The sequence below is a fragment of the Artemia sp. Qi Xiang Cuo genome, chromosome 14 (genome assembly GCF_049724085.1).
Source record: "Artemia sp. Qi Xiang Cuo chromosome 14, ASM4972408v1, whole genome shotgun sequence".
NCBI lineage: Eukaryota > Metazoa > Arthropoda > Branchiopoda > Anostraca > Artemiidae > Artemia > Artemia sp. Qi Xiang Cuo.
The window spans coordinates 53774155-53787038 of NC_142807.1; the positions used below are offsets into that span (position 1 = coordinate 53774155).

The window sequence follows — 12884 nt, forward strand, 5'->3', positions numbered from 1 at the left end:
AAAATTTACAAAACACAAAATAACTCATTCTGATTCTCTTTAGTTTTTTTTTCTCAAGAAGGGGAAAAACCCCATAAGCAAAAAAATAGAATACTCACAGAGCGTTGAGTAGATCTTGGCCAACGCATTTCGGTTATATTTCCCTCTACTAGCGACAGTCTTAGCTATCCTAACAGGGTTTTCTTATTTATATTTGAGACTGTGCGCTAGCGCGTGCTCGGAAGACTAGTAACTTCGAAGGCTATTGAATACAACAACGAGGGGAATTATCATATTAACACTCCGATTCTCAGATTCCCCCCCCCCCCTTTTTTTCTGTTTAAGTATAAGGTAAGTCGCCTTTTAATACTTTCATGGTGTTATGGTATTCTGGCAAAAATTACTTGATTCAAAGAGTGGTGTACACTGTAAAGCAGAAAAACAAAATTGTATAATAGTAAAACTACATCTTGTTTTCAGAAATTCAGACACAAATATTTGAAAAATGAAGCTTCATTGTGGATATTCAAAGTATCAAGGAAAATGAAAACTGATCTGATTGCTTGAATTTATTATTAGGAACAAATTTATTTTTTTGACAAATTTTAATTTTATTGAAATTTTAATGAATTTTGTCATAATTTTAATGAAAAAACTTTAATGAAAATGCGTATCAGCGTAGTTTTTAATAGTAGTGGGAGCATAATAAAATAGGAAAGAAACAAGGGCAAAAAATCAGCAAAAAATAAGCTAAAACACATTTCACCAGACAGTTTTGAGTTGTAGCTCTTCTGTGAAGTTGTAGTTGTTTTTTCGAGTTAATGGACTGTTAATTTTTAAATTTTCATATCAAGCTTCACTGAATAATTTTGCGTGGTTCACCGCGGCAACAGTGACGAAAAATGTGGGAGTGCCCTAGCAATTTCTTAATTTTGAAATCACCACAAAAACTTTGAAATTCATGGTTTTTAGTTTTTAACAGGCCTAAATTAAATCTGACTGTTTCAACTGGTTAGGAGGAAGATTACACAACCATTTATATCTTAAAAAGTAGGAAAAGTCAGGCATTCAATTTTGAATAGAAAAGACCTCCTCGTGATGCTATGTAGTTTTTCGTTGTGCCAAATTAAAAAAAAAGAAGCAAGAAACACGGATGAAAAACCAGCAAGATAATCTAAAAACATGGCACCAAACATCTGAAGAAGGTATATCTTTACTTTGAAGGTGTAGTTGTCTTTCGAGTCAACAGATTGTTAATTTTCAAATTTTTATGGAGAAAAGCCTTCTTAAATTTAATTAATTAGTTTTGCGTATTTATTCTCATGGTTCACCGTCGCGCAGCAGGAAAAAAATATACCCTGAATTGGTTTATATAGGGTTGGGGTAGAATTTACTTCCGACAAAAATGATTATTATATTTAGAATGAGCATAAAAAAGGAATCGATTGGTATATTCACTTTATTCGCAAGTCAATAATATGTACAGTGAAATATTCACCGGGTGGCATTCCTACTTTTTGATATGCACCAGTTGTCAATTTCATATTTCCCTTTTTTCCGTTATACATATACCACTATTTAAAACGCATTTTTGGTACTGGTGCATTATGTGTGGTGCATTATGTGCATTATTGTTTTTATGGTACTTGTGCATTGTATGGTACACACGAAAGAAGTCAAGTTTGGTTAATGCTAATGAAATATAAAAAAAAAGGAGGAATATATAATAGTTTAGAAAAAAATTTGGGCTATATATTTGCACATTAGGGGTGGGGGGGGAGTTAAAGCATTGCATATATTAAATACGTAACCCAACCTAACCTAGGTACCCCCCCCCCCCAAACCCCAAAACACAACAGTTTTCCAAAAAAGGAAAACAAAAATTAAAAATCATGGTTTTCAGGTAAGAATGAAGCTAATACAGAGTAAAATGGGCAAAAAATATTTTTACTTTAACAATAAACCAAGAAAATCTAAGAGCTACTTTTTTTATATCCCAAATTTTTTTATTTTTAGACATTTAGAAGGTCGAAACCAACGCACGCTGATGGGTGGTATTTTTCTAAATGATTCTTGACTGACTACATATGGTAATTACTTGTTTTGTGTTCTTTACCTTTTTAAGACCTAATTTACAATTTTTATGGCCTGCTTCAGACACGAATTTCGAGAGGAGCGTGAAACCAGTTGATCCAAGTTCCAGTCTATTAAAGAAGAACAATTATTAATAATAAAACAATGAGTATTAAAGTATTTTAGGTAAAATTTATTATCAAAAATACAAATCGGCATATCAGATACCTTTATGTAGCTGGCGCCATGAATAAAAAAAAGAAAAAAGATCGCACTATCAACAATTTTGGTTCAAGTCTCGACTCAGTTCCACCCATTATAGCCTAAAATTTTACTTCTGTACTTGTGTCAACTGAAAAAAAGGTCAAACAGTTGACAGCTCTCAACAAGTAAAAGCTGACCTAGCTTAACAATAGCTGTACTAAATATCAATACAAAATTAAGGGTCTAGAAATAGTTTCGTAGAAGCCCTAAAAAGAAAAAAAAACAACAACTTTGAGACATAATTCAAATATATTTTAAGAAGCTATTGCACCAACGAAAAGAAGTTTAATGTGATACTACCTATATATGTCCCAATAAATTTCTAAATAGTCAGATTTAAGGGTCTTAGATCCTAAAAAGAAAGTTTTGAACGATAAAAACCGAGTTTAAGTTGCGAAATTGGTGCAGAAGCTTGCATGTTTAGGAATTGTTTTCTAGATTAGAAAAATAGACAGCAGCAACCGACAATTATTACTAAAAAAAATTGTTTCATGGCTGCATAACATCAATGACCTCAAAACATTTGAGATCAGGAGACATTAAAAAGTTCAAATTCACTTGATTCAGGCCTACGGAGGTAAGCTAATGGGATTTCACCCATTTCTAGGGAGACAAATAACACCGCCATTTTAAAATTATGCCTACACACATCAAACAGCCAATCAGTGTCAATTTTGGCAGTCTTTTAAGCCAGTAAAAAGAAGCAAAATTTATTGATTTAATTGATATTTTACTAGTAAACGCTCTATTTCTCTATGAATTATTGTTAATTATTTTGTTATTGTTAATAGATTTCTTACTAGTAAAGTCTCTAATTCTCTGTGAATTGTTGTTAACTGTTTCGTTATTGCTAGTGGATTTCTTACTAGTAAACTCTCTATTTCTCTGTGAGTTATTGTTAATTCTTTTGTTATTCTTAATTGATTTCTTACTAGTAAACTTTCTATTTCTCTGCGAATTATTGTTAATTTTTTTTTTTTTTTATTATTTTTAATTGATTGCTTACTAGTAAAATCTCTATTTCTCTGTGAATTATTGTTGTTTTGTTACTGCAATTGTTAATTGATTTCTTACTAGCAAACTCTCTATTTCTCTGTGTATTATTGTTAATTGTTTTGTTATTGTTAATTGACTTCTTACTAGTAAAGTCTCTATTTCTCTGTGAATTGTCGTTAACTGTTTCGTTATTGTTACTGTTAGTGGATTTCTTACTAGTAAACTCTATTTCTCTGTGAATTATTGTTAATTCTTTTGTTACTGTTAATTGATTTCTCAGTAGTAAACTCTCTATTTCTCTGTAAATCACTGTTAATTTTTTTTTTTTTAAATATATTGCTTACTGGTAAACTCTCTAATTCTCTTTGAATTATTATTAGTTGTTTTGTTACTGCTATTGTTAATTGATTTCTTACTAGTTAAGTCTCAATTTCTCTGTGAATTGTTGTTATCTGTTTCGTTATTGTTATTGTTAGTGGATTTCTTACTAGTAAACTCTCTATTTCTCTTTGAATTATCGTTAACTGTTTTTTTTTATTGTTATTGTTAATAGATTTCTTACAAGTAAACTCTCTATTTCTCTGTGAATTATTATTAATTGTTTTGTTACTGCTATTATTAATTGATTTCTTACAATTAAACTCTCTATTTCTCTGTGAATTATTGTTAATTGTTTTGTAATTGTTATTGTTAATTGTTTTGTAATTGGTATTGTTAATTGATTTTTACTAGTAAACTCTATTTTTTCTATGACTTATTTTTAATAGTTAATGATAAATAATTTTTTAATTAATATAACTAAATAAAATGCAAATCGTAATAAATAATAATTGAAAATAAATGTTTCAATATAAAACAAGAGCTACCTTTATTTAGCTGAACTTCAAAAACATCCATTTTCTCAACTCTTTTTTCCAGTTCATATTCAGCAGATGCGGCTACAGGGTCTACATCGTCATTTCTTCTATCATAATCAGACACTGCAAAAGTGCTATAGACTTTAATGGGAGCGTTGCTAAATCGCAATCTAGAGGGTGGTTTGTAAGGCAATGGTTGTTCAAGACTATCTTCAGGCTCAGATTCAGTCAAGCCTGGCACCTCCATCCAGTAATGGCCATCTGGTAATACATGGGTACCGTCCTCCAATATAACCTAAAAGAAAAAATTACCATAAACATTATTATTGTTAAAGTTTCTATTTACACCTGCTAATTCCTATACATTCGGTTATTAGTAGATACTGATTCTTCTCGCTATTGTCTAGAACTGTAATTTTGTATAACTATTTTTATGTATGTTGAATTAATAAAGATTTAAACTATCACTCTATTTATGCCTTGCTGAATAATTGTTGTTCAGTCTTACTTATGTTTATATATTATGACGAATAATTATTAATATTTGTAGAGCAGTTGTGGTGATCCAAAGTCGCTATAGTGACAAGTTCTAACCATTCCATATACACTCTGAATCAGGGGCGTAGCTCCAGCATTTTTATTGAGGGGGCAAAAAAGTTCCATATCCAGAGAGTCAAGGGGCATGCGCTATATAAAAGCTTTTTTCCATTTTTTTGAGGGGGTAACTGCCTCCTCTTGCCACGCCCAAACGACGCCACTGCTCTGAATAGATTGAACAGGTGAGGAATGGTTCCCTGATAAAACGACTAAAGTTTCAAATAAAACACGCAGTACAAGATCTAGACTAAACTATAAAAGATCTAAAGCCGAAATGGCAAGAAAAAGATAGAACAAGAAAGATAATTCAAGAAAACGAAAATACAAAACGAGAGTGAAACAGAGAAGACACACCACCATGGGTCTCGGGTTAGAGTTGCGGTTTTGCGTTAATAATATATACTCAAAAATTATATATCCACGCGGCGCTGAATAATAGAGTTGCCTTTTTATACATGGTGGTTTGGTGCTTTTATTTGTTAAATTTAAATTCATTTTTTTATATTAATATTAAATTTTATACATTAATTTTAGATTTTATCATTTCTCTTTAATTGATGATGTCTTAGAATATTTCTGTTTTAGCACGGAAGACAAGCAGTTTTATACAGACGAAATATCTGTCGTGGTTGTCGTCTTTTTTTCTACTGGCCGTTGTTTTGTTTCTTCTCGACATTTTTGTCCCTTTTTCTAGAACAAACTGTATTGGCAAACTCGCGTATATGGCATGAATATATGTGCAAATATGGCATGCTCACAAGCATCCAGTTGCGAGACTAAAGCTACCACTGAGATAAAGAGTCAGCCCCATATCAACAAAAACAGGTCTTTAGCAAGGATCCAGTAAATTACTAACCATAGGCTATATTTCCGAATATGTGCTCACTACAATATATGTGTCTAGCGGATATGGGTGTTAACATCAGCATTTAAATATCTGATGCATTTAAATATCATGAATCTTGAAAATTAAATTCTTGAATTGAAAGAAGTCAGAAAACCAAATTTTCATTTTCGGGCAACCGTCTAGGGCTACATGGAAAGCAGGTCTTCCATAGTTGGTGTGGGAGGATGTCGTAAAGAAAGATTTAAGGAAAATATCTCTTCCTGGGAGGGTTTAGAGAGGGAGGCTTTGAATAAATTGGAACGGAGACGGAGCATGCGTAGCTATGTTAGCCTCTGGCGGCTTGGTGCTGCGGTAAGTTGTTAGTAGTAGTAGTAGTAGAAAACCAAATACTTATTCACCAAAGTAAACTTAGTGTAAGCACCTCGGACTAAGCCTAAATTATTTCTCAGAATTTGCCTCCACTCCTGTTCCTACAGAATTATCTCTTCCCCCCCCCCCATCCAACAGATTTGGCTCTTTACAACAGACAAAAGATAATCATGTATGTTCAAATACAAAGGCAAACTAAATAACTTACATCCATTTCCTTCAATCCTTCTCCTTCGTTTGTTTCTTCTTTCTTTTCAGCAGCTTCATCAACATCATCCACTCTTCTTTCTTCAGTGTGTCCTTCATCAAGCTTAGAGAATACTTTTTTATCAATATTTTCTAATTCTTCCATAGCCTCTGCCTCTTGGGATGGCTTGACAAAAGACATTTCCAGGGAGTCGTAAGACGGAGACAAGGGCTTATACTCCATTTCGATATCTGTCTCCAGGCTGTCATCTTTTTCCATATCGTTAAGCAATAATTTCTTGTTTGTTTTCCTAGGAAAAAAACGAATAGCATTAAATCAAAGTCAGGTAACGCTCTAAGCTGCCTAATGAATATTTATATACCTGCTATCAAATTTCATCATACTGGCGTTGAATTAAAAGTAGAAATAATGAAACAATTTCTCCACGATAGTTTTTCTTCTATAACTGGTATTGACCTCAGTCATGTGAGGAAGAAGCTAAACAATTCTAAAGTTGACAAATTGAGTGGTTCTAATAGCAAAAATCAAGTAAGACAGGAAATATATACTATAAAACAGCTTGTGCTTAATCTAAAGAGCCGCAGTCAAGATTACTTGCTTTGATAAATCTGATTTCTTTATTGGATAATTAAAAAAAAAGGAGATGTTTTCTGATACTTAAGCCCCATTCGAGCCCCGATATCGATATGTAGCTAGCATTAATTTGCGCCAATCAGATTTTTCATATAATTTTCTGATTGGCTGAAAAATTCCGTGCAGAATTCTGATTGGCTCAAATTAGCGCTAGCAAAACCTCGGTGTTAGTAAAATCTCATTGTGAGTGGGTCTTTAGACCTTAGGATAACGTCTTTACTTACTGAAGGACATTCAAAATGATATTAAAAGATTAAAAGCCAGAGTCAAATGCAGTAGCTCAAAACCTGTAATCAGGCATTTTTGTCAAACTGAGATTGCGCACAACCCTTAAAACTCAGAATACCCTATCGATGGGATAACAATTTTTTCATATCAGCTTCTAAAGATACCCAGGACTTTCAGCTTTTCTCGCTTAAATCTCCCCTTTTTGTCTTAGAATTCACTTCAGTTGTTTTCTTTTATTGTGTGCGCGTGTGTGTGCATGAGATGGGGGGGGGGAGGGTACGTGATCCTTAAACTCGCTTCTACTCCCTGGCACTTGTAGCTGGAATAAAAAATGCCGAATGTATTCAGTGTTTCCAAACAATGGATATGCCAAAAATTCTTCCCACTCAAACTACTCACCAAAACCGCTGTATTTTTAGTCCCTCTTTGTTATTTAAAATGCAAATGCAATGGTATGCAATATGCGCCTATAATAACCTCGGCCATCCAGTGGAGTTGGAATGGTATATCCCCAATTCCAATTCCATTTAAGGACGGATCAACATATATAAGGGGATGAGAAATTTAACCACGTGAAAGATGTAAACAGTTTGCATGTTATTTACTAATCCACATTTCATGGAGGGTCTGATCCCCTTCCCCCATCTTCCGTCTACACCACCCTTCGTCTACACCACGGAAGAAATGGTACAATCAACAGTGCATTCTCGATCTAGATGTCCTAATTTTCCAGCATTTTAAAATATTTTCTGAAAGGTCTGATCTTGGTAAACTCTTAGGCAAGATTCAGTCCCTTATTTCCCTCCCTGTTCAAGCCCGGCTGCAACGAGGATCCTCCTTCGCGATGATGCTGGAGAGTTTCGCCACTTATTCCGTAATAGCTTTAATGAAGTAACTAATTTATGGTATTTTTGCAAATTATTCAAGTAATTTTCCTTCTTTCTTCTTTTACGCGATCAAACAATATTTTGATAACAAATAAAAGTAATTTAAAAAAGTTAATTCAGTTTCAGCAAATATTTTGAAATTGTAGTTTTATCTTCCAACTGCCAAGGTGTTTATAAGGGGGTCTGGCTTATTCCCCCCCCACAACAAAAAATACCCCCCCCCCGGCTTATTCCCTCCCCCACAAAAAAATGTCCCTCCTCGATGACTACCCCCCGGAATATTCTCCCCAAATGTAAACCTGAGCAGCCAAAGGGAAATTAAGAAAAATAAAAAGAACGAAGAAAAGCGTACACCAGCTATTATAGAGGAGGGACGGTAGGTCATTGTGTAGACAGGGAGGACATTTCAATGCCCAAATTTCTAAATCTCCATGAGCTTTCAAATAAATATAGGAAGAGGTAAAGAGGAAGGGGCGGGGGTAAAAATCAATCTCTCATCTCCCTTAATTTAGACCAAGCCTGAATAAGGGTGCCGCGGGGTGATGTCCCCGTTCTTATTGCAGAAAAATATTTTTGAAATTTATTTTAAAACTTAATTTAACTAAATTAATTTGCTTCATACTTCATAAACTTATATGCGATGGTATATGTCGCATCCGCTATTATGAAAGAGAGGTTTTGGGTCGTTTTATAGGCAGGAGGGGGGGGGGCAGATGTCTCAAAGTAAACATTTTAATTTCAAACCATCGTCACTCTAATTGAGCCTTGAGAAAAATATAGGATGAGTGCTAGGGAAGGGAGGAGGAATAGCACCTTCATTATTGGTGATAGGGGGGAGAAGGGCAATAGCGCTACTTTTGTGGCGACAATTTTTTCTATATCGCATAAAATAGAAAATTCACAGGTCTACCGGGACAGAGATAGAAAACGCAGGACAACGCCAGGAAATTTCTTGGAGGGGGTTAACAAAGTCTGCCAGGATTTTTTTTCCAGCGATTTTAAATGGTAATATTTCTCTTTTCCTGTTTACAAACACTGTTTCAACATACTTAAAAATACGTATACAATGAAACTAAGCATCGAGGACATAACCCCCAGAGCTCCTTGGACGAGGGCCGTAAATTGCGCTAACTGCCAATTCTTTACAGATAGATTTCATAGTAGAAAAAAGGAGGGTATGTTTGATCTTGGGAGTCTAGTGGCGTGAAACTTTGAGGATTATTTTCCAGGTCAAAAAGATCATCAATATTTTGCAGTGGAAAGGGCTTAGGGCCCAGAAAGGAGCCAAATAAACTTTTTCCCCTGATCAATTTGTAACTTGTATTCGCGAGGCCTTGGGCCAAGGGAGCCAATGCACAAACAAAAATATTCAAAGGATTAGTCCTTCCTCTAACAAACGGGACTCAAAAAAGGGCCGAATTTTTTCGATCGGCCTGAAACTTATATGAAACCTTGGGCTAAGGGGACCCCAATGCAGAAGGAAAACAAATATTGCTTCACCTCATAATACAGCCTAAAAAAGGCCATTTTCAATCAACATTCGTTCGAAATATAATGCTCACTACCATGAACATTGCCCCCCCCCCTCAATGTGGCAGATAAAGCCATAGATAACATGCATAAAGAGATCAGTCGGATAAAAATACTATTTAAAATTATTTCAAAATGCAGATGGAAATGGAAGGAAATACAAAAATCTAATTAACAGAAACTCTCAGCACATTATAAAGTAGGAATTTCTTTATATCGCCCCTGTTAATGTCAATTAACAGCAAATTGGACAGTTTGCTACCGTGTACTAAGTAGAAAGTCTTCTTCTTCGGGGGACATGGGTTCAATTCCATCGACATCAGTTTCCCCAGAAATTCCATCAAGATAAATTGTACCATTTTCAAGGTTCCTTATCTCTTTATTAACGTCCAAATCATCTTCATTTGTTGGGAACATAAACGGTGAGGTGTCCATGAGAACAATCGGTGTAGAAAGCTGGAAAAAAGGTCATGAAAAACATCAAGAGGTCATGAGAGGTACAAAACAAAAGAGATCATGAAAAACATATGCTAGACTTAAAGGTAAAACTTACACGGACGGTCCAAGTCGTTTGAATAAATAAAAATTTAAAACAGTGAATTGCGTACACTTTGTTTTATTTTCAGAAACCTTCTAGTTAGTTCTCATTTTCTTTTTATAGTTCATAGTTTTTAGCCCTTATTGGTTTTTATTATTCTTTTTTTATTCTATTTTTTATTTTTCCCTTTTAGTTCTTATTTAGTATAATCTTCGGATCTAATTTCCAAGGAATGTTTGGGAAGCCTGGCCACCTTAACATGTGATATATAAAGATCCATGGTACAGCCTACATGTTCTTAGCTTATCTAGAATAATCATAAAAATAATTTTTCAATAAAAACACTGATTGTCACATTCAAAGGCGTTTCAACTGGAAAATAAATATGTATTGTGCTAATTCATGAGCAGATACCTTTCATCTTGAAAGTGGTGGCTATCTATACACTGCAGAAATATTGATGGTTGAAATTTTTTTTTTACATATTCATTGTTCTTGGAAGATGTTTGGTGACCTATACTAATGAGGATCCAGAGCTGGAGGGTATGAAATTACAGGGGGGGGGGGGGGGGCACGGGTAGCCATTTATAAAATTTCAAATGTCCAGTCTTAGACATCTTTAGACATGACAGAGTACAAGCAACCCGGGAGAGGGGGTAAAGATGACTTTGAATTTAAACAAACATAGTTTGACTGAAAGTCTACTAAAACTTAACTATACTTAAGGTTCTAATATATATAAGGTTCAAGTATATACAATTGTACTAAGCTTCAAATATATACTACTATGAGATGTATTTACTAGAAATGTTGAAAACTTACAAAATTCCCATAAACCATATCGCCATCTTGTTATAAAGTACCCAAAGTAGATGCGGCTAGTGAGCCCTCTACTGTAATCCCGAAAAATATGACTATAATACTTTGAACGTTTAAATAATTCTTAATAATAAATAGAAATATAATACTTAATCTGCCAACAGCCGTTCACTGCCTTTATTGGAGTTTACAAAAAAAAAGCATATTTTCTCTGCAAAATATTTAGAAAAACATCATCAGTCAAAAGATACAAGTATTTGAAACTTTTCGCAAAATTGCGCCTTTTTAGTACTTTTTGGATACAGAAACAAATTAGCATACGCTTAAGAATACTCAAAACTTTGCATTGGAGAATTTAGAAATATTTCAAACAACACTTGCTCCATTCTTCAAGCAAGCCACAAATATGTAACACACTGCAGAGTTACCATTTTAAATCCTGAAAATACCCCACCAATGGTAACATTGACAACTTTCTCGTGTAGCCCCTGAGAGTAGAAGGCATAAATAGGGGCCTACTACTGCAAATTCCACTCATTGTCAAGCCATTGGCCGTCTTGCTCAGTGCCTGATCATGAGACAGGGTATTAGATAGGTTAGTATACACTGTCGAGGTTGAATGGATCGAAACCAATTATGGCTGCCAAAATCATACCGAATGGTTCAATCCCCATGGACATGCGAAGCGCAGACCCTGGCACAAAAAAAGATCCCCTGGGGAGCAATCCAAGGCGGGAGAAACAAGCCACCGTCTAGTGCCAATTCTGAGGATTAGTTGATGCTACCTGCTGACAGTTGGCGAGTGGGCCTTTGTAGCCTGAGCCTTGGTTCAATTTGTTTTTTGCGTCCGCCCATACTAATAACAATAATTTTCGAAATACCCCCTTATATATCATATTTTTCCTACCCCCTTTTCTTAACAGATTAGTGCTTCTTTTAAAGAAAATCTCCTGAAAATTACATGTTTTTTTTTTAATATCTAGCACTGATATGAGCAGGTCAAGGCCTATGTAATCTCAGATTATTTTTCCATTTCTATAAAATACTACAACTACAAATTGATTATCAGGGATTCCTATCGGTATTTCTGGTGTTGCTCCCTCAACTCCAATGCAGAGACGTTATGGCCTCCAAGAGCCCATATTACAAAATTTTCCATCAGGGTCCCGAGCATCCGTAAAAAAGGAAATATAACAAGTAAAATGCTTCCATCCCTTAGTTTCTTTCAAATTTGTCCTTTTTTATTGTCCAGCAGGTATTTTTGTAAAAATAAACAGTGCTTCAAAGCAAGCCTCATCTAGAGGCTTTATAGGTCAACTCTGCGCATCTAAACTGAAACGTCATTGTATCTTCTAACTGTCCAAGCGACACTGTTGTCAATATTTCTAAATGTTTATTATTTAATCTTAAAATAAAATAAATCTTCGAAGTCTAAATTATTTTTGCATCAGACGAGAACGCAGCAGGCCTACTACAGATTATTATTGCTACTAATAATGGCAAAATGATCGTCAATCTTGAAAAATCGTCCATATTAACTTTCTCTCTTCTGAGGGACAGTTCATCCCTTGCTTTACAGAATGTTTCAGGTATCGTGGATATCAAACTCTTGGGAATATATCTGACACATGACCTGAAGTGGTAAAAACAGACACAGGAGATGATCAAACGGGCAAACCCGGGTATCCTTTCTTTAAAACTCCTTGCTCGTCATGGTGTTCCAACCATGTGAAACATTTGTGAAACCGCTGGTAGAATATGCTTGTCCCGTTTGGCATTACGGCCTGACTTCGGACCAGAAGGACAGCTTGGAAAGGATCCAGTACCGAGCTCTTTTGGTAGTGTCAGAATCCCCCAAAGTCCCTTATTGCTCACTTTTGAAACAATTTTCACTTAAAACTCTATCGACACACCGTGATCAATTCTGTTTTAAATTTGGTGTCTGTATTTTGAAAAATCTGCGGCTTCGTGAAATCCTCCCCCCTGAGCATCTCCCTTCGCGCCAAAGGCTCCCGCGAAATGTAGCTCAACCGGTACCAAAAATTCAGCCGGTACGAGC

The 12884-nt window shown here is 34.9% G+C and overlaps 2 protein-coding genes across 2 annotated transcripts in view; both read right to left on the reverse strand.

Moving 5' to 3' along the window:
- LOC148944622 (neurabin-1-like) overlaps positions 1-4458 on the reverse strand; it is a 67738-nt gene extending 63280 nt beyond the window's left edge. Inside the window, exon 1 of the mRNA XM_089099971.1 lies at positions 4179-4458. Within this exon, the coding sequence (XP_088956097.1) occupies positions 4179-4416 (238 nt within the window). The 5' untranslated portion in view covers positions 4417-4458. The remainder of the gene's footprint in view (positions 1-4178) is intronic.
- Positions 4459-5008: 550 nt separating this feature from the next.
- LOC148944623 (uncharacterized) overlaps positions 5009-12884 on the reverse strand; it is a 41896-nt gene continuing 34020 nt past the window's right edge. The window contains exons 5-7 of the mRNA XM_089099972.1: positions 9731-9924; positions 6191-6479; positions 5009-5029 (exon numbers count right to left, since the gene is read on the reverse strand). Of these exons, the coding sequence (XP_088956098.1) occupies positions 5009-5029; positions 6191-6479; positions 9731-9924 (504 nt within the window). The remainder of the gene's footprint in view (positions 5030-6190; positions 6480-9730; positions 9925-12884) is intronic.